We start from the raw sequence: 20,690 nt of genomic DNA, 5'->3' as shown, positions 1-20,690 counted from the left end.
GCTGTCTGGGTCCCAGATCCTCCAGGAACCAGATAAAAACCGCGGACCGGCTCCCAGACAGATATGCGAGCAGGTGGGTACATGATTTACCCTCAACCTTGCAGATTCCAGAAACTGCCCAAACTGAGGGCAGGGGAGACCCTTGTGAAAGGCAGGGGTCAAAACGGGGCAGAGGGACAGAGGGACACCTCCAGGCCTGCACACCTGTGCAACCCCCCATGCGCATGCACACACGGCCCTCCCACACACACCGTGCATGGGCTGACGCTCTGACGACTGAGGTCCGGATTTTGTGTGTACGAACTCAGGCAGACACACAGCCCCAGGAGTCACCATATGCAGAGACAGCTACAGCCCTGCAAACACACGCACATCCCCAGGCATTGCCCCAGACCAGACACACACACACACACACACACACACACACACACACACACACACAGATGGCTTCAGACACAGGCACATGAGCATCCTTGGCTCCCAGGGGAGGGAAGTTAGGGGGCCCAGAGCAAGAACAGAAACTAAAATATGGGGTTTGGTTACTTCCAGCCTTCAGTTCTCTCCTCTGTCTGCACGTTTGTCTCCTAGAGACAGACAGACAGACAGAGACAAAGAGAGAGAGAGACAAAGAGACAGAGAGACAAAGAGGGAAGGACATGGAGAGCAAGGGAGCGGGAGGCTCCGCGGCTGGGGAGCGGGGGCGGGCGGGCGGACAGAGACCTGTGGCGGCCGGCGGGCGGGAGGCAGAGGAGGCCCGGGCCGGGTGCGGGGAGAGGGCGGCGTGGACAGGGGCAGCCGGGGTGGGGACCCGGGGAGACCCCGACACAAAGGCCGCCCCTAGGGCGGCGGCGGGGGGGAGGGGGGGAGAAGGGAGGAGGGGAGAGGAGGGAGGGGCCGCCCGCCCCGCCCGCCCCGCCCGCGGCCCAGCCACCGGCGGACAGTGGGTTAAGCATCTCGATGTGGAACTTCCGGATGTGACCACAGAGAGAGGGAGAGACCGGGAGAGACCGGGAGAGACGGGGAGGCGGGGAGACACCAAGCCATCCAGCCGCCGGCAGCCGTCCGGCCTGCCGCCGCCGGGACCCCGCGCGGGGAGCCCCCGCCACCCCCGCCCGTGCCCCGCGCCCCCCGGCCCCACGCCCGCGCCCCCTCCCAGTCTCCCTCCACCCCCGGTCTCCCCAGTCTCCCGGTCCATCGTCCTCGGGCCGCCCCGATCCTCCCGGGACCCCGGGGGGGGAGAAAGGACCGGGGGCCCGACCCCCCGCTCACCCCCGCCCCCGCCGGCATGAGCCCCTCGTCCTGACCCCCGCGGGGGGAGGGTGCCGGGGGTCCATGCACGCAACCTCCGCGCTGCCCGGCGCCAGCCACTGACGGCGGCGGGGGTGGGGGGGCCGGTCCCCCGGTCTCCTGCCCCACCCCCTGGCGTCCGCACCGCGGCCCGTCGGGGGCCGCTGCCCCGGGCTGCGCCCGCCCCGCCGGCCAGGCCCTGGAGGGACCCGGGAGCTGCCGCCGGCATCAGCCCATGGCCCGGAGGGTAGGTCTGAGGGCGGGCACCCCGTGCCCCAGCCCGGCCGCGCACCCCGTCCCTCCGTCGCCCGCCCCCCGCCCCCCGCCCCACTCCGGCGCCCCGGCCCCCGTCAGCCCGTCCCGCCCTCTCCTCCATCTCTTTCTCTGCCTCCCCTCTCTGCCCCCGGTCTCCCCTGTCTCTGCTCCGGGTCTCCCCCTCTCTCCACCCCTGGGTCTCCTCCTCTCTCTATCCCCGGGTCTCCCCTGTCTCTGCTCCGGGTCTCCCCCTCCCTCCACCCCTGGGTCTCCTGCTCCATCTCAGGTCCTTTCTCCTACCCCCTCCTTCCTCTTCTGCCCTCCCCAGTCCTCCTCCCCGGTCTACTTTTGTTCCAAGTCCTCCTGAGGGTTAGGGGTGGGGACAGTACTGGGAGGGGAGGGAGGGTCTCACCAGGCTGGGCCGAGGGATTCTCTCTTCTATGGTCCTGGGGATGGGGAGATCAGAGTTCAGGTGAGGAGGTGAGTATGCACCTTTGGGGGTGCAGGGGTGTGGGAACATGGCAGGCTGTGAGGACCCCATTGTACATCCTCGCAGGGAACAGTTGGATTCAACTTCGGGGCTCGGGAGAAGTTAGGAGAGGAGGAAGAGAAAGAGACGGAGAGAGGGACATACACACACAGAGCCATCGGCGCGCACCCGTCAGGGGCAGGGGCCAGCGACCCATGGCAGGAATGCCTGCATCCTTCTGTTTGAGTCTCGTGGCTTCTTTGAGCCTGTTTCCTCAAGCCCAAGGAGATGGTTTAGCCTGGGTGGTTTAAGGCCCCTCTGGCCTCCCCAGCGTGCCTGCTTTTGTGATGACAGTGGTTCGCTTTGGGGCTGATCACACAAGTGGGTTGTGCGGTTGTGCGGGGTTCCACTTGGGTTCAACAAGTGTTTATGGAATGTGTGCCAGGCGCTGTGCTACCTGCCTCATTCATTCATTCATTCATTCATTCATTCACACATGCGCTAAATGCCTCATTCATTCATTCAACGACTCATTCCTGCATTGCTGTGTCTGGTGTTTGGCTCTGTGTGTGTATGTGTGTGTGGAGGGGTGGATTCACATGGTGAGTGGGGTGTGACAAGTTGTTAAATATGTACAGTCAGATGGACATATTTGACAACTGTGGGATGAAATTGAAGGGGGAGTGACAGTGTAGACTTACATTTATGCATAAATGATGCGCTGCTTTTGTGGGAAGTGTCCATGAGTGAGCATCTCTCTCTCTCTCGCTCCTGTATCTTCTCTTCTCCATCCCTCTCTTTCCTACCCTCTGTCTCTCTCTTGTATCTTGCTCCTAGTCTCTATCTGAATCTCTCCATGGCTCTCTCCCCTCTCCCCCTCCCCTCCTCACTCTGGGAGGAGTTGGGAGTTACCATCAGCTGATCCTTGACCCCCACCTTGATCCTCAGACCTGAGACCTGGGTCAGTCTGTCTCCTCTGGACCCTTCTGCCCACACATCAAGAATCTCTGATGGAACATTTTTCACAGGCCAGGGGTATAAGAGAAGACCGTGGGACAGGGCTTTCAGACCCACCCAGAGAGCTCCATATGATGTCTGCGGTCTAAAGGTGGCAGGGTTCAGACACGGGGAACGAAAGGGCTGGTTCTGGGGGGCAGGGAGGGGCATCTCCTGGATGCCAGGGTAGGGAGGTTTCCTGATGCCTCCCTGGGGCTCTCCCCCTCTTGCCTCCCCCCAGTATGATGAGCTGCCCCACTACCGAGGCATCGTGGACAGCACCGCAGCCCTGGCTGGCTTCTCGGAGGCAGTGCCCTCGACACCGAGAGCCCCCGGGCCCTATGGCCCCCACCGGCCTCCCCAGCCCCAGCCCCCGGGCTTGGACAGTGATGGCCTGAGGAGGGAGAAGGATGAGATCTACGGGTGAGTGGGGACAGGACTGAAGGTTCCATGGGGTCTTGGGATTTGGGCCCCTTTCTCTGTCTCTCTGACACGCTTGCTCTGTCTTCATCTCTCCATCTCTTCCCTTGGGTCTTCTGTCCCTCTCCCAGGTGCTCCATACTCCACATGTCCCCTGCTTTCCCTCATGAACCTTCTCTCCTGCTTCCCCCAGACACCCGCTCTTCCCACTGCTGGCCCTGGTCTTTGAGAAATGTGAATTGGCCACGTGCTCGCCCCGGGATGGGGCCGGGGCTGGGCTGGGCACACCTCCAGGTGGTGATGTATGCTCCTCTGATTCCTTCAACGAGGACATCGCTGCCTTTGCCAAGCAGGTGGGCACCCCCATCTGCTGTGTGCCAGGACAGCCAGAGAGGAGGGGTGGGCTGAAGACAGGGCGCCCCCTCCCTGGTCTCTCTCTTCCTCCCAGGTCCGCTCTGAGAGGCCCCTCTTCTCCTCCAACCCGGAGCTGGACAATCTGGTGAGACCTGCGCCCTCCCCAGTGCTCCTTCCTCCGCAGGGGTCTCCTGTCCCACCCTCCATAGCCCCGGGGTTGGTTGTGGGAGCAGAGAAGAGATCACCTGACCCACTTGATCAAACAGTGATAATTGTGGCCCATTTGCAATGAGTATAGCCTAGAGTTTGAGAATGGGGACTGATGGCCTGAGTTCAAATCCAAGCTCTGCCACTCACTAGTTCTGTGAACCAGGACAAGTAGCTGAATCTCCCTGTGCCTCGGTTTCCTCATCTGTAGCTAGGAACAATTCCTATCTCATAGGGCTATTGTGAGGATATAATGAGCTAACAAGAGTCAAGCACTTAGAACAATGCCTGGCACAGAAGAGGGACTCAGTAGACGCTAGCTGTTCTATCAGCCAGGACAACAGAGCCCATGCCAAGATGAGTGCAGGGACAAAGCGCAAAGGAGAGAAGAGAGGGAGAGGGAAGGAGAAATACCCTGGCTTCTCCCTTATTTTTGTTTTCCAGCTCCCGCCAGGGCTTCCTATTGGCTGACCTTTTTGACAAAGGACTCTGGGAAATGTAGTTTACAGTCAGAGGGTGGGAAATGGAGCAAGGGGCAAGCAGGCAAAGGATGGAATATTTTTATTATAGCAGACTTCATTCACTCCTCTTGCGATGGATCCTTTCCTGTCTCTTCCACCTCTTGCTTCTCTTTCTCTGTCTCTGACTCTCTGACATTCCATCTTCCCTTAATTCTGGGTCTCTGTGTCTGTTCCCTGTTGCTCTCTGCCCCTGTGGTTCTGTCCCTCTCTGCCTGTCCTCTGTCTTTGCCATTCTATCTCACTCTTTCTGTTCCTCTCTCTCCTTTTTTCTCCTTTCTCTTCCTCCTCCTCCTCTTGTCCTTCTCCCTCTTTCTCCCTCTTTCCCTCTCTTTCCCTCCCTCCTCCTCTCCCTCCATCCCTCCCTCTCTCCCCTGCTCTGTCTCTTCCTGTCTTCATTTTCAGATGATACAGGCCATTCAGGTGCTCCGCTTCCACCTGCTGGAGCTGGAGAAGGTGAGTGCTTCTCACTTCCCCTCACACCCTTGCTTGCCCTCCACCCCTCCCCTTCTCCCCACTTCCACCCCTCCTTCAGGCCCTCTGCCCACTGGAGTTGGAGCAGAATGCTGCCCCCATCCTTCTACACCCCAGCCCTGGCCCCCGGGTGGCCCCCCCAGTACCCCGGTGCCCCCTCAGGTCCACGACCTGTGCGACAACTTCTGTCACCGCTACATCACCTGCCTCAAGGGAAAGATGCCCATCGACCTGGTCATCGAGGATCGGGATGGCGGCTGCAGGGAGGACCTCGAGGACTACCCGGCCTCCTGCCCCAGCCTCCCGGATCAGGTGGGCCGGGGAAGGGGCACCAGGCATCACCCCGCAACCAAATCCGCGAGCAGACACGGCCGGGCTGCAGCGGGAGGGCGCGCACACACACCCCGCAGCCTCAGCCAGACACGCCTGACCACTGGGCATGCGCCAACGACGCAACAGTTGCGCAGACCGGGACTCAGCTGGATGGCAGCGCATGCGCACACACGCACACACGTAGGCGCAGCCGCACGCACAGAGCCTCAGACACAGCCACGCACGCTCAGTTACAGCCGCTCGCCCTCGCAGCTGGATGAGAGCGAATACCCCCTACTCAAGCACACACATCCCAGCCGCAGAGCAGCGTCCTGCGTCGCACAGCCTGACCGAGACCCGCACTTCTAGAGCACGCCCAGCCACACAACAGTCACACCGGTGGAGACGGAGCCAAACGGCTCAGATCCTGCCGCACAGACTTGGACAGCGCCGCACTTAGACCCAGAGCTGCACGAGCACAGGGCCTGTGCTCACTCAGACGTGAGCCACCCTCACCGCGTGACAGCCCCTGGCCCCAGGTGCAGATGGACTCGTTTTGTTGGCAGCCCCATAACAGCCGCGCGGAGCCTGACCCGGGCCACCCCTGCCCCAGATACAGGCACATGGCCGTACCCCGACACAGACTCGGGTCGGCTGCGCACAGCAGTCGCAGACGGGCCTCGGGGACCCTCGGCCCCACAGCGCACAATCTGCACATGCGCAGCAAGAGCCCCACTCAGAGGCATCGCCGTATTCCGCATTTTCAGGCAGCCTCCGATACACACCATGGCAATCCTCCAGCCCAGTGTAGACACAAAGCCACTGGCGTGGTAACCACACACACCGTCTCACAAAGAAGACAACCCAGCCCTGGAACACCAGACACAGACTTAGAACACTGTGGCCTCGTGATGGTCACATACAGCCACCTGGCCATCTCAGAGAGGGACACAGGCATGGGCACACTGACACTTGCCACACAATAATCCCAAGACAGCTTCGGGCACACTGCTGTGGACGCTCACCCACAGCGTCCCATCAGAGCCAGCGCTAGAAGAGCCGGAGGCGACCCTTGCAGCCAAGCCCAAAAGCCTTCGGACTGATGGTTCCGCAGTTCGCTCGCCCGTCCATCATGCAATCAAACACACAATTCCACACAGACATACCACACCTGGAGAAACCTTCTCAGCTGTGGCATCTCCAGCCCGGCCCCTGCAGGATAGATGATGCACCCGCAATGGGCCATGTTGGGGGGGGTGGGGAGGGCTGCTTACAAAGCAACAGGCAGGGTTGAGGGTAATCAATAGGGCAGGTGGGGCACCCTGGGGTTCAACAAGAGCTGAACCCACCCAGTCTGCCTCCCAACAATTGAGCTGAACCTGAAACTGAATGACAAAGGGCGTTGATGAAGTGTATACAGGTAGGTCAGCCTCCAGGACACGGAACTGGGGCCGAGGGCAGATCCAATGCATTGTCCAGTTCTTCAAAGTGTGTCGGAGTCTGCATAAAGAAAGCACAGCCTGAACTCCCCCGATCTGCAATTCAGAGACACCTCCCTCCCTGTCGCTGAAAACTGAAAGTTGTTTTTTATCCCCCGTAAGTTTAGTGCAAACTCATTTGGCAGCAAAGTCTGACCTGAACTAATGAGAGGCTATTTATAGACTTTATTTATTCCACTTAGTTAAATATTCATCCATCTTGCTGCAGAAATGTTAATGAGTTTGATGAGGAGGTTAAGCCCCAGACCCTGCTGGGGGTGTTATGAAATACACAGTGTGTGCACGAATTTACTGTCTACACATGCGAAGAGTTCTAGGGGCGCCCGGCTGGCTCAGGCGGTAGAGCATGCAACTCTTGATCTTGGGGTCGTGAGTTGGAGATTACTTTAAAAAATAAATTAAAAAAAAATGTGGAAAGTTCTGAATTCTGAAACACTGCTGGTCCCCAAGGATTTCAGATAAGCTGTCATGGATCTGTATAAGCTCATTTTTATGGGGCGATTGCTATGTGTCTTTATGTGAATGAACTCACTGAGTCCTTTCCACGCTCTGTGAGGTAGGGAGAGTTGTCCTGTTTTCCAGTTGAGGAAACGAAGGCACAGAGAATTGAAGCAACTTGCCCAAGGTCACACAGCCAGGAAAGGCAGGGACAGGCTTTACACTCAGGTGTCCCAGAGCCCATGGTCTCCGCCACTACGCTATAGAGCACCCAAGCCTTGGCACTGACCTCTAGCTCTTGTTTTCCAGAATAATACATGGATTAGAGACCATGAGGACAGCGGGTCTGTACATTTGGGGACCCCGGGTCCATCCAGTGGGGGCCTAGCCTCCCAGAGTGGGGACAACTCCAGTGACCAAGGTAAGACGCCTGGGAGGTGGAGGGGAAATGTGGGAGTTGGTCTGAGAATTGAAGTTAGACAGCAAGTAGGACTTCCAGAGGCGCAAGGATGACAGAGGTGTGGAGCAGTCTCTTGGGTGAGGGTTCTGGGTCCCTCTGGTCCCCCCGCTCACTGCCCACAAGCACAGCATGCCTGTCCTCCCTCAGGAGACGGACTAGACACAAGCGTGGCCTCTCCCAGTTCCGGGGGAGAGGACGAGGAGCTGGACCAGGAGCGACGGCGGAATAAGAAGAGGGGGATCTTCCCCAAGGTGGCTACCAATATCATGAGAGCCTGGCTGTTCCAGCACCTCTCGGTGAGAGCCCTGGAGCCCGGGTGCAGGGTAGGCATAGAGAGAGAAGGAGAAGGATGGTCACACAGAGACTGAGGCCGTGAGAGAGACCCAGTGATGGGAGACTGAGGCATGGGGGAGATACTGAGGGCGAATCTCAAGGGGAGGCGGTTAACAAGAGCAAGCATCCATGAGCACTAGCTGCGTGCCAGGTGCTGCTAGGGCTCTGAACTCACTCAGTCCTGCCCCCAACCCACCACCCATTCACATCCCGCCCCCTCCACAATCATCACCAAACAGAGCCTATGAGGATGGGGCTGTGAGGAGCTCCATTTTGCAGGTGAGGAGCCCAGAGGTCTCCTAGCCAGAAGTGTGTTCAGATGCAGGCAGTTTGGCCTTATCCAGTGCAGCATGCTGCCTCGTGGAGGGAGCCGGGAAAATACAGGAAGAGAGTCAGGGAGAGACTGAGTCACAGAGGGACAGAGACCGGGACAGAGAGAGACATGCACCAGGACCCTGACAGAGACTCAGACAGGGCCCCATGCTGGGCTTTGCCTCCTTTCTGGTGTTGGAGACCCCACCCCGAGCTTCGGTCTCCCTAATGAGAGCTGGCCAATTAGCCTCTAATGGCTGGAAGAGGCAGGGGCGCCCACAGGCATAATTGCCCGAAGCTTGGCTCCGCTTCCCTCCACTGGGCTCTGGGGGAGCCTAGAGCAGCTCCGAAGAGCTGGCTCTCCCGGCCCTGCCCCAGCCTGGGCTCACCATCCTCATGGGGCCAGGCCTTGGGGACCAGATGGCTGCTGGGCAGGCAGGGTGACTCTTGCTGGTGGCCACAGCACCCATACCCCTCGGAGGAGCAGAAGAAACAGCTGGCGCAGGACACAGGGCTCACCATCTTGCAAGTCAACAACTGGTGAGTGGCCCAGGAGGTTTGTGCGGGTCCGTGGGCCAGCCCGGGGTGGGAGGCCGGGCGCTGTCCGCGGTGCTGAAGGAGGCCCCGCAGCCCCTGGGAGCCTCTCCTCTCCCCTCCCCATCCCCGTCCTCTCTTTCCAGCTGTCTCCGTGTGTTCATTTCTGCCTCTCTCCTACTCCCTCTTTACACCCTGCTCGGTTTCCATAACCCCCTCCCAGGTTCATTAACGCCCGGAGACGCATCGTGCAACCAATGATCGATCAATCCAACCGCACAGGTACGGGGAGAAGGTGGGGAGAGAGGGCCTAATGTTCCCTGGGGAGTATCCAAGCTGGGACCCGCATATCCTGGGGCTCAGCCTGCACCCCTCGACCTCCCTCCCAGGTCAGAGTGCAGTCTTCAGCCCAGAGGGCCAGCCAATGGGGGGCTACTCGGAAGCTCAGCCGCACATGACTGTCAGACCTCCAGGTAAGTCCCCGCCCCTTAACTAAGCCATGCCCCCAACACACCAGGCCCCTCCTCTTAATGGAGATGTCCCACCTTCTGGGATTAAGTTTATGAATAATGCAGTACTTCATTTGCATAACAGCTGAGCGGGAGAGGCAATTGCAGATTTCCTGGTGCTTCTTTCCAGGCCCTGCCCATCCATTGGAAGGTTCTACTTTTCCTTAAAGGAGTAGTACCTTTTTTTTTTTTAAGATTTTATTTACTTATTTATTTTATTTGAGAGAGAACGCAACACACACACACACACACACACACACACACGAGCTGGGTGGAGGTGGGGTAGGGGTGGAGCAGCAGAGGGAGAGGGACAAACAGACCCTGTGCTGAGCGTAGAGCACAACGCGGGGCTCAGTCTCAGGACCCTGAGATCAGGACCTGAGCTGAAACCAAGAATCAGAGGCTCAACCGACTGAGCCACCCGGGCATCCCAGGACTAGTACTTTCTTAAATGATGACTCAGTCTGTCCTGATAGAGGGATCCCCTGGGGAAGGAGCAGGTGGGAGAGATTTAGGGGCATATGGGGATGTCTGGTGAAGACTCACAATCTTCCTCTTTTGTCTTCCAGGGTCGATGGGAATGAGTTTGAACTTAGAAGGAGAGTGGCATTATCTATAGATTCAGGACAAGTGTGAGTGTCCAATGTCTAGGGGTTCTGGGTTGGGGTTGTATGGCTCTCAAACCTTGGTAAGACCTCCAGGTTCCAATATTGGGCTCACCCAGAGCAGGGTCAGCATGGGTCCCTGAACTGAGGGTTCTCCAAGGCTTACTGGGGAGATGATTCATCCATCCATCCATCTGCTCATTTGTCTGTCTATATATTTATCCATCCATCAGTCATCAACCTACCTACTATCCATCCAGACAAATGTCCACTCCCTATCCATTCATCTATCCACCCACCTACCCACTCATCCATCCACCTCCACCCTGATCCACCCACCCACACATCCACCCACTTATCCACGCATTCACTCACCTACCTACCTACCCATGATCCATTCATGCATGCATTTACTACCTGTCATCTATCAGAAAATACATCAGCCCACTCATATGTCCACCTCCATACATTCACCCACCCACCTACAAACCCATTCATCCACACACCTACCCATTCATACATCTCCAGCATATTGAGCAGCCTCACATAGGGTCCTGCTCTTGAGAAGATTTGGGCTTTTGAGGAAGTGGACATCAGGAAAGAATGACAGAGCAACAGCTGAAACAATAAAACACAGTTTGCTCAGGGGAGAGAGACATCACCTATCTCTGAGATATCAGGAAAGACTTCATAGAGGAAGTGACTTCGGAGTAGGACACTGAAGGATGAATAGGAATTCACTGGGTAGAAGTGGGGGGCAGAGGAGTAGGGTACATTCTTTTACTCTCCCATGTCTTAAGGCTTTAGAGCATCTTCTCACTTAGTCTTAATAAAAACCCCAAGAGGGAGAAAATATTATTTTCATGTTACAGTTGAGAAAATTGATGCTCAGAAAGAAGAGTTCACTTGTGCAGGTTCACTCAGCTCAGAAAAGCAGAAGGAATAGCATGTGCAAAGACCCAGGGTTGAGAGGCTGCCTGGAAATTCTACAACACAAATCAGATCTTGACTCTCTCTGGATTAAAACTCTTCTGTGCCTTCCTAGTGCCCTCTAGATGCAGTCCAGACTCTTTAGTTTAGCACCTCTTCATTCCTTCATTCATTTAATGCACATTCCCTGAGCACTTCTGTGCCTGGCCCTGGCCTGGCTGGTACTTGGGACATAGCAGTGACCATGACAGCCCAGCCTTGCCCTCACGGGGCCCACTGTCCAGCAGGGGAGACAGACCTGTCTTCAGACAGTGATGACCCAAAGTGAGCAGGGCTGGGATGAGGGAACCCAGGAACTGGAGGAGCCCAGAGGGGGCATCAGACCCAGGCTGGGGGCATTCAGGGAAGACTTCCTGGAAGAGGGAACTTGGGAGCTGAGACCAGGAGAATGGAAGGAGTGAGGCAGGAAAGGAGGGAAATAGCATATGCAAAGGCCCAGTGCACTTAGCAGACTCATGGCTATGAGACAGCAGCCCGCCCCCATCACCACTGCCTACACACCAATGAGGGGGAAGGAGGACTGGGCTGGGCTGGCGCCAGCAGGATGGGTGGGTGAGTAATGAACTTGGGGCCAACAGAAAGGCTGGGAGATGGGAGTGGAGACCTAGGAGGGCTTAGGCATGGAGCCTGGGAAGGAGAGATGGACATGTTTGTCCGGAGCCTGGCAGGTCGGTGGGGGTCTCAGCTCTGGCCTGACCAACCGAGGACAGGTGTGGCCTGGTCTGAGTGTCAGAGGACCTCATCTCTCTCTCTGCCACCTCTGTTTCTATTCTGCTTCCCTCCCTCCCTCTGCATTCCTCTCACTATGGGGCTGATGTGGGGCCAGACCCCTCTCCACTTCCTGACGTGGCCTCTCGTCCCCTCTCCACAGACTCCAGCCTCTGGACTGTGACCACCAGGCTCACACCTGGTTCTGGTCCCCACCTGGCCCTCTGACTTCAGGACCCCACCTCCTAAGGCCCCCAATGCAATGCCTACCTCCCTGGGGCCCCACTGGGACATGGGGGCGTGAGCGCCCGCTCGAGGGTCTCTCAAGGACAAAGACAAGGCCCCCATACCCTGTGCCCCGCTTCTGCCCTCACCTCTGCCTGGAACCCAAGCTGAGATCCCGGGCCTGGGTCTTCAGAAGATGGTGGCTGGGGGTCCCCCGCCTCCAGGCCAGAGAAGGGACTGGCGGTGGGCTGGGGAGGTCAGGGAAGGAGGGTCAGCCGGATCCGACATTTGGAAGAGGTCCCCTTGTCCTCCCAGCCCACTCCCCACCCCTTCTCTCCCCTACCTCCCTTCATGGAAGTCTTCTACCTTTTTTTTTTAATGATAAAGTCTTAAAAACAAAAAGGCACCAATCTGAGTTCTTGTGTCTCTTTCGAGATTCAAATTCTCATCAATTTGAAGCTCATGAATCACCAATTATAATAATAATTGATACTCTTTTTTTTTTTTAAAGATTTCACTTATTTATTTGTCAGAGAGAGAGAGAAACAGAGAGCAAGAGCACAAGCAGGGGAAATGGGCAGAGGGAGAAGCAGACTTCCCGCTGAGCAGGGAGCCTGATGCGGGATTCGAACTCAGGACCCAGGCAGGGATCATGACCTGAGCTGAAGGCGGCCGCTTTACCGACTGAGCCACCCAGCCGTCCCAATCATTGGTACTCTTAATCCTCACTGTCCTCAGGCACTCTTTATCAATTAGCTATTGCTGTGTAACAAGCCACTCCAAAGCTCTGTGGTTCAAATGCCAACTATTTTTTAGCTCATTATTCTATGGGCTAAAATACTAGGGCTAATAATTCTACGGGCTAAAATTCTATGGGCTAATCTACTAGGCTCTGCTGGGCAGTTCTTGTAACTTCAACAGGGTTCTGCTGTGTATCTGTGGCCTCTTGAGGCCCCAGCTCAGGTCTGACCTGGTTATCTCAGCTGCATTATCTTGGCCACAAATCTCAAGGCCAGCCCAGATTCAAGGGAGGAGACATAGACTCCACCCCTTACAGGCTGGGGATGGGGGGCTGCAAACTCACAGCACAAGAGATGGGGACATGGGGAGGGATGAAGAAAAATGGCCACTTTTGCATTAATCTCCCACACTGTGGCTCGCAGTCCCAAGGGACACAAACACAGTTACCCAGGGCTGTCCTTGGAAACATTCATGTGTGGCCAACAGACCAGCAGACTGCCCAGCAGAGAGGTCATGAACCCAGACTCCAGCCCAACATGCCCGGGGTTCAAATCCCCGCTTTGCTCCCTACCAGCTCCGTGATCCTCACTTGGACTGAGCAGACCCGCGCTTGGACGCACGAGACCCTCAGAGCCCACCTCCAAACACCACTCACTGACCTACTCATCTTCGTTTTTTTTAAGATTTTATTATAGAGAGAAAGAGAGCATGCGCGTGAGGGTGGGGTTAGGGGAGGGGCAGGGGCGGGGCAGAGGGAGAGGGAGAGGCATAAGCAGACTGCACCCACTCTGGGTGCTGGATCCGACGACCCTGAGATCCTGACCTGAGCCAAATCAAGAGTCTGAGGCTCCACCGACCGCGCCACCTAGGCACCCCTCACATACACACCTTCTAAGATACAGCAGCCTCTGGACCCTCATAATGCAAACACGGAAACTGAGGCCCTGTTAGGCCTGTGACCCACAGAGGCCTTTACCCTCCCCAACGAAGTGCACGTGGATCTAACCTCCCTCGTGGGAGCCTCAGTTGCTGCCAACTCCAGGGTCTGCCGATTCGGCTGTTTTGTTCCCAAGACGCCGTGGAGCTCAGTGCAAACTGTAAGTTGCTTGGGTTTGGACCCTTGTTTGTGGCAAATAGCTCAGTCTTCCTTCTGCGCCTCCGTCCTGGCGGCTCCCTTTGCCCTGGATCACCTTCCCCAGCTCAGAATCCCCTCGGCAAAGATGCAGGAGCAGCCCAATCAAAGCACCCCTCTTCTGTCTGCCGCTCCTTTATTGCCCCATCCCTTTTCCTCCTAACGTCCCCTCCCTGGAATTCTCTCTGTCACTAATTCGCCTGTTTCCGTATTGGCTTGAACCTCAGCCCTGCCAGCGCGCGGCGCGCAGCAGGTGCGCAGGGGACAACTGGTGGAGGGCAGAGGAAACGGGGCAGCTGAGCCTCATTCACTCAGGCCACAGGTGTCTCCAGGGTCCGCACTCTGCTCTCCGGGCTCATCCGTGAGCAAGGCGAAGACCCCTGTCCTCGGGAGCTGGCGTCCTAGTGTGGGGGACCCCCACAAAGGGCTGAGCAAACGAGCACATGGTTTATACTGCGAGGTGACAGGAGGTTGTAAATAATAGAGCGGCGTGGGGGTGGGAGTTACCTGCTGCGTTCTAGGAGCTCCGTACCTACCCACCTGGTACGCCCTTACCACTAAGGAAGTGCGATGGCTGTCCCCATTTCCCAGATGAGGAAACCGAGGGCCAGAGAGGTGAACTTGAGCCCACCCAGGGCCACACAGCTGGAGAGTTTGGATCTCCATTCAAACCGGCAGCCTGGCACCTCTGAAGCCCGCGTGCTAAGCACTCCGCCCGCGCGCCCTTTTATTTAAAAAAATAGAATTCTAAGAGTCTGATTTTGAAAGGGCCTAACATGAACTATTATTCTCTGTGTTAGCTATGATTTTGGTGACGAGGATTCGTGTTTATTTCCCGCCAAACTCCGCAGGACTGAAGTGGCATGGATGAATGATAGAGAGCAGGAAGGACTTCCCGGCCCTCCTGCGAGCGCAGGTCGGGGAGGGCCCTGGGGAGGGGGCGGGGCCGGGCCGAGGTCGGCGGCGGGGGGTTGAGAGGGGTAGGCCGGCGCATTCCTGAGGCGCTGCCTGTTGGGGGGATGGGGGAACCCGGGACACGGGCGAGGGGGGAGAGGCAGCTCCCCTCCCGCTTCCCCCTCCACCTGCTCGGTGACCGTAAATGCCTCTCGCTGAGTCCTCTCTAATTAAACCAATTGGATGTGCCACCGGGGAGGAGGGAAATTGGGCGGGAGGTTAATTGTAACTAAAAATACCTCCCCCGTTTCCTGGGGTGAGGAAGCAGCGGCCGCCGCGGGTTCGGGCCCTGGGAGGTGGGGACCCCTCCGGGTCTGCGGGGCCGGGGGGCGGGGCCTGGCGGGCTGGGGCGGGGGGCGGTCGGCGCGGAGCGTGTTCGCGGCTGAGCTTGTCCCCGCCCAGCGCCCGCGTGTCCCCGACAAATGCCCGGGTCCCCGGCTGCGTCTGTCACGTCGTGCCTCCGTCCAGCTCGTGTGTTTGCGACTATGAGATTCTGGCCGTCGCTACCTGAGTCTGGGGGGGATTGTGTGGCAAAGCGGGTCATCTTTATAACTGGGGGCCTCCTTGAACGAGTCCACGGCGGTGTCTCTCTGCGTGTAGCTTTGTAGGCTCTTGGGAGCTCTGTTTCCAGGACAGCGAGACTCTGGGTCATTTCAGCTCGGGTGCCGGTGAATGTGGGGCAGGCAGTGAGCCCGGGCTCCCTCCAGAGGGCGCTGGGGAGCCATGCAAGGCGGGTTTGTTTGTAACCGCGTTATTGAGATGTAATTCACTACCTTAAAACCCTCCCATTTAAAGTGTGCAGTTCGATGGCTCTAGTCTATTCAGAGTTGTGCTGCCATCACCATAATCAACTGTAGAACATTTTCTTTTTTTTTTTAAAGATTTTATTTATTCATTTGACAGAGATAGACACAGCGAGAGAGGGAACACAAGCAGGGGGAGTGGGAGAGGGAGAAGCAGGCCTCCCGTAGAGCGAGGAGCCCGATGCGGGGCTCGATCCCAGGACTCTGAGATCATGACCTGAGCCGAAGGCAGACGCTTAACGACTGAGCCACCCAGGCGCCCCAACTGTAGAACATTTTCATTACCCCAAGAAAGAAACCTTCTACCCCTCAACAGCCACTCCCCCGCCACCCCAACTCCCAACCTCGGGCAGCTATGATCCACTTTCTGGGTCTATGGATTTGCCTGCTCTGGGCATTTCATAGAAATGAAATCATACACTATATGGGTTTTTTTTTTTTTTTTTTTAAGATTTATTTATTTTAGAAAGAGGGAAGGGGCAGAGGGAGAGAGTTTCAAGCCGACTCCATGCTGAGTGCTGATCCCGATGCAGATTGACCTCACAACTCTTGAGATCAGGGCCTGAGCTGAAGCGCACCCCCACTATATGGTCTTTTGTGTCTGGCTTCTTTCACTCAGCATAGAATTTTTAAGGTTCCTTCATGTTGTAGTGTGTCTCGATGCTTCGTTCCTTTTTATGGCGGGATATTATTCCATTGTCTCGGAAGGATTTTGAGCAGAGAAAGGACAGAGTCTTCTGTGTGCTTTGTGCTGAGCGGCCATGCAGAGGGTGGATTACGGGGGAGGGGGATGATAGGATTTAGATTGTGTCCCGCAAAAAGATATACTCAAGTCCTAATTCCAGGACCTATGAATGTGACTTTATTTGGTGATAGGATCTTGGCAGATGAGCCAGTTAAAATGAGGTCATAGGGTGAAAGAAATTAAAAAATCAAGCATTGACTTGGGGGAAATACTCACTACACACATGACAAATTTATATATATGTGTGTATATATATATACACACATATATATAAAGGACTATATATATTATATAAATATATAAACTGTATATATATATATATATATATTTTTTAAAGATTTTATTTTTTGACAGAGACACAGCAAGAGAGGGAACACAGCAGGGAGAGTGGGAGAGGGAGAAGCAGGCTTCCTGCCCAGCAGAGAACCCGATGCGGGGCTCGATCCCAGGACCCTGGGATCATGACCCGAGCCGAAGGCAGACGCTTAATGACTGAGCCACCCAGGCGCCCCTCAACCGTATATATATTTTTAAAAAATTTATTATTACGTAAACTCTACACCCAACCTGGGGCTCGAACTTCCGACCCCAAGATCAAGAACTACATGCTCTACCAACTGAGCCAGCAGGCTCCCTGTAAACTATATACGTAATATAAAGAACTCTTTCAAATCAGGAAGACAACTCCTTTATAAGAGTCAAAATAAATTAAGAAAAGTAGATAAACAGGGGCGCCTGGGTGGCTCAGTCGTTAAGTGTCTGCCTTTGGCTCGGGTCGTGATCCCAGAGTCCTGGGATTGAGCCCCGCGACGGGCTTCCTGCTCTGCGTGGAGCCTGCTTCTCCCTCTCCCACTCCCCCTGCTTGTGTTCCCTCTCTCGCTGTGTCTCTGTCAAATAAATAAATAAAGTCTTTAAAAAAAGAAAAGTAGATAAACAAATGGCTAATAAGCCCATGAAAAGATACTCGACATCATTAGGCATCGTGGAAATGCAAGTACAATTGCAATAAATATTACAGTATCATTAGCATGGCTAATCAAAGGTCTTATGCATGGCATACATTAGTAAAACGACTCTGGAAGGCCATTGCAAAGAATCTGCTAACACTGAACCCCTGTGTGTCCCGTGAGCCAGCAGCTCCAGCCCTGGGCACGTACTCCACAGAAAGGCACAGATGGGTTCACCCAAAGCCACACGGACTGTGTGTCCATAGCGGCATTATTATTGTAGCTGGAACCCAGCCAACTGCCCATCAACAAAAGAACAGATTAAAGTGTGATGAATTCATTCAACAGAATGAATAAACCACAGCTCCACGCAACAGGATAGCAAAAGAAGCCAGGCATAGGAGAGCACGTTCTTATGAGGTTCTAGAACGGGCAACGCTAGGCGATGGTGTGAGGGGTCAGAGTGCTGGTCGCCCTGGGGGCCCGGGCTGGCCATGGTTTGTTTCTGTCTGCATGCTGGTGGCCAGGCGTGTTTTGTGTCCTGGGGAAATTCACCAGGCCCTTACGCTTCAAGAGAAAGTTTTACAAGGTTGTTGAGTGAGTGCACACACACTTTGCATCTTGAAAGATGCTGCGAAATTGAAGTGCGAATTCCCCTCAGGGTGGCTGGAGGTGCCCCTCTCCTCACATCCTCGCCAGCAGGGAGCATCCTCCATCTTTTTAATTTGGGCCAATCTGTTGGGTGAAAAGGGAGGTGTCCGGGAGCTTTATTTCATGCAGTTGTGAGAATGGCCAGACTACAGCCCCACCTGGAGTTTTTGTGCACGTTTCAGAGCAGACCTATTTCCCCAGGGGGCTGACGGGTAATATGAACTTCTCAATTCGGACGAATGCCCTGGTGGCCATATCTGCGCGTTAAGAGTTTTCTCCCTTCTTCTGGCAGTTTCCTTCAGACTCACGCCCTAGCATGGTTTTATTGGGCCTGAACCCAGGGGATGCTTGAGTCTTTTTGGCAGATACTGGAGAGCTTCCATTTTTAGCACCTCCCTACCCGTGTGCATGGGCACACACACAAATAAAAAGAACTCTGTTTCGTGCCAGTGGGACATTAATTTATGTTTTAACCTGAAAAAGGGGGAAAGCAGGAACAGTCCGATAAGCTGTAATGTTCTTAGGAGACTTGGCTGGACAGTGGGTGGGAGAAGCTCTGAGGTTAGTTTCTCCCATAAGCCATTTATTTCTCTATTTTTAATGCCATGGGTCAGGGAAGGCATTTTCAGAGGTCATAACGGGAGAGAGATTTGACTACTAAAAAACTTAAAAATGTTGAGTGAAGTCACCATAAAGCCAAAAGACAAGCAGCAAACTGAGAGAAATGTTTATAACATCTATGATGCTTAAGATCCAGAATATATAAAGAGCTACTACAGACCAATAACAAAATGACAAAGAGTCTAGGATTTGAGCCAACAGAAGAGGAAATACAAATGGCCCAGGATATGCAAAGATGCTTGGGCTTGCTGGCGATCAGGGAAAATAAAAATAATGTAAGTCACCACAGCCTGTACAGAGGACAGGTAGGCTAATCCATCAAATGACCTATTAAAATGTACCTTCCTTTGAACCAGTGATTCTACCTCCAGAGATTTATCCTACAGATACATATCTGGAAATGATCCACGTGTAAGGATTTTCATGCCAGCTATATTCGTAGGAGCAAAAGATTTGAAACTGCTTAAGCGTCTCTCCAAACGGGCCTGGTTAGATAAATGTTCGGCCCATCCAGGTAATGGGCCACTATACAGCCAGGCACAACGAGGAGCCAGCTCTGTATCAATACAAGACGATCTCCCAGAACAGTGCCCGGCACACAGTAGGCCGCACTGAGTGTTTGCTACTGTACCAAAATGCACGCAGTGTCCCTTGTAAGTTGGACAGAAATGCAGGTGGTTAAAGAGGGGAAACTTGCAGTCTGTGCCAAAGACTCATCAGAAATGCTCTGTGGGTGTGTGCGTCTAAGTGTAACGTGTTACTTTTTTTTTTCCCACGGGTGTTTTATTAGTTTTGGGTATACAGTGTAATGATGCCACCATTCTGTACATCACCCAGTGCTCATCAGGACAAGTGTGCTCCTTCATCCCTGTCACCCATATACAAAGGAATATTACTCAGCCATAAAAAGGAATGAAATCTTGCCATTTGCAAGGACATGTCTGGAGCTAGAGGGTATAATGCTTAGTGAAATAAGCCGGTCAGAGAAAGACAAATACCATATGATCTCACTCATGTGTGGACTTTAAGAAACAAAATAAACGAGCAAAGGCAGAAAAAGAGAGGAACCAAGAAACAGATTCTTCTAGAGAACACACTGAGGGTTGCAGGGGTGGTGGTTGGTGAAACGGGGTGGGGATGAAGGAGACACTCATAGATGCTCTCACCTTTTGCCCGACTAATTGCACTCTTGGGAACGTGCCCTAAGGAAACGGCCGGAAGTTTGGGGAGAGGCATCGTGCAGAGGCGGGGGGACCAGACCAGAATGGAAGGAAGCGGTCGTGGCCCCGGGCAGGCCCGGCCACTAACCGAGGGGACAGGCGCGCGGGTAGTAACCGGGCCGTGTTTATGTGCAGATGCCTTGTGGACGGAAGCAAACAGGACCCGCCGCCGTCCGTGCGGCGCTCATCAAACACACGGGCGCCCAGAGCCTCTCGGGTGCGGGGAATTCCGGGGGATTCTTTTCCCTTCTTACTATTTCCAGCTTCTCCGAATTTCCCATCATGGAGAAAGTCTTTTCAAAAACGGCAATTCAGAAGCGGAGACCCCTCGATGCACCCAAAGGCGTCCGCTGTCGCGCTGTTTGGAAAATTAAGAGAGACCGAAGCAGCCCAAAGACGCAGGAGCAGGACGCGGGCATTTACAAGTGGGGTGTCTCCACTTGGGCCGTTTCACCGCCATTTGTAAAGAGTCCGCTTTCGGACGAATGTGTAGCGAGCTGGGGAAACACTTGGGATCTGTCTCCGGGAACTGCTCCACCGGCCAAGGGCGCCACACGACCTTGACCAGTGCGTGCGAGTCGGGAGACGCATGCGCAGAGAAAGGCGCTGGGGGCTGCGCCCGGGAAGGCGGATCGCGGTGGATTCTTCTCCTTCCATCGCGTTTCTGCACCTTCTCCGTTTCCGCCCGTGTTGCTCAGGGCAGGGGGACCCCCCTCACCTCTGGCGGCGGAGGCTGGAGGCGGCGCCCCCCGCAGCCGGACTCTGGCCGCGGAGCAGGTTCCGGCAGGCGGACCCCTCCAGAGACGGGGGGGGGCGGGGGGTGCAGAAGACACCCCAGGGTCCCGGCCGGGGCCGGGCGTTCTTGCACCCAGCGGTCCCGGCGTTGGCCTCCGAGGGTTCTGTGCTGTCGTCCTGGGGGTCGCTCCTGAGGGCCCGGCCCGGAGCCTGCCGCTCCAGCCTCCCGGGCTGTC

General features: G+C 55.5%; 1 protein-coding gene across 6 annotated transcripts; it reads left to right on the top strand.

The window, feature by feature from the left end:
- Positions 1-923: 923 nt before the first annotated feature.
- Positions 924-13,342, top strand: MEIS3 (Meis homeobox 3). 6 transcript variants are annotated; one of them, XM_064582033.1, is made up of 13 exons: positions 924-1,534; positions 3,249-3,430; positions 3,621-3,780; positions 3,876-3,926; positions 4,912-4,962; positions 5,194-5,292; positions 7,539-7,650; positions 7,837-7,985; positions 8,741-8,874; positions 9,092-9,150; positions 9,258-9,341; positions 9,947-10,009; positions 11,844-13,340. In XM_064582033.1, exons 1-12 carry the CDS (start codon positions 1,523-1,525, stop codon positions 9,994-9,996), a joined length of 1,143 nt encoding a protein of 380 aa, XP_064438103.1. In that variant the 5' UTR covers positions 924-1,522; the 3' UTR covers positions 9,997-10,009; positions 11,844-13,340. The 6 variants fall into 6 exon arrangements, with proteins under 6 accessions (XP_064438103.1, XP_064438105.1, XP_064438104.1 ...); XM_064582032.1 differs by having other exon boundaries at positions 925-1,534; positions 5,143-5,292; positions 11,844-13,339; XM_045891838.3 differs by having other exon boundaries at positions 928-1,534; positions 8,798-8,874; positions 11,844-12,332.
- The last annotated feature ends 7,348 nt before the right edge of the window (positions 13,343-20,690 follow it).

Source organism: Mirounga angustirostris, unplaced genomic scaffold (assembly GCF_029215605.1).
Source record: "Mirounga angustirostris isolate CCGP_5_RB_7025 unplaced genomic scaffold, mMirAng1.0.hap1 SCAF_16, whole genome shotgun sequence".
In the NCBI taxonomy this organism is placed as follows: domain Eukaryota; kingdom Metazoa; phylum Chordata; class Mammalia; order Carnivora; family Phocidae; genus Mirounga; species Mirounga angustirostris.
This window is presented reverse-complemented; position numbering and strand designations above follow the sequence as displayed.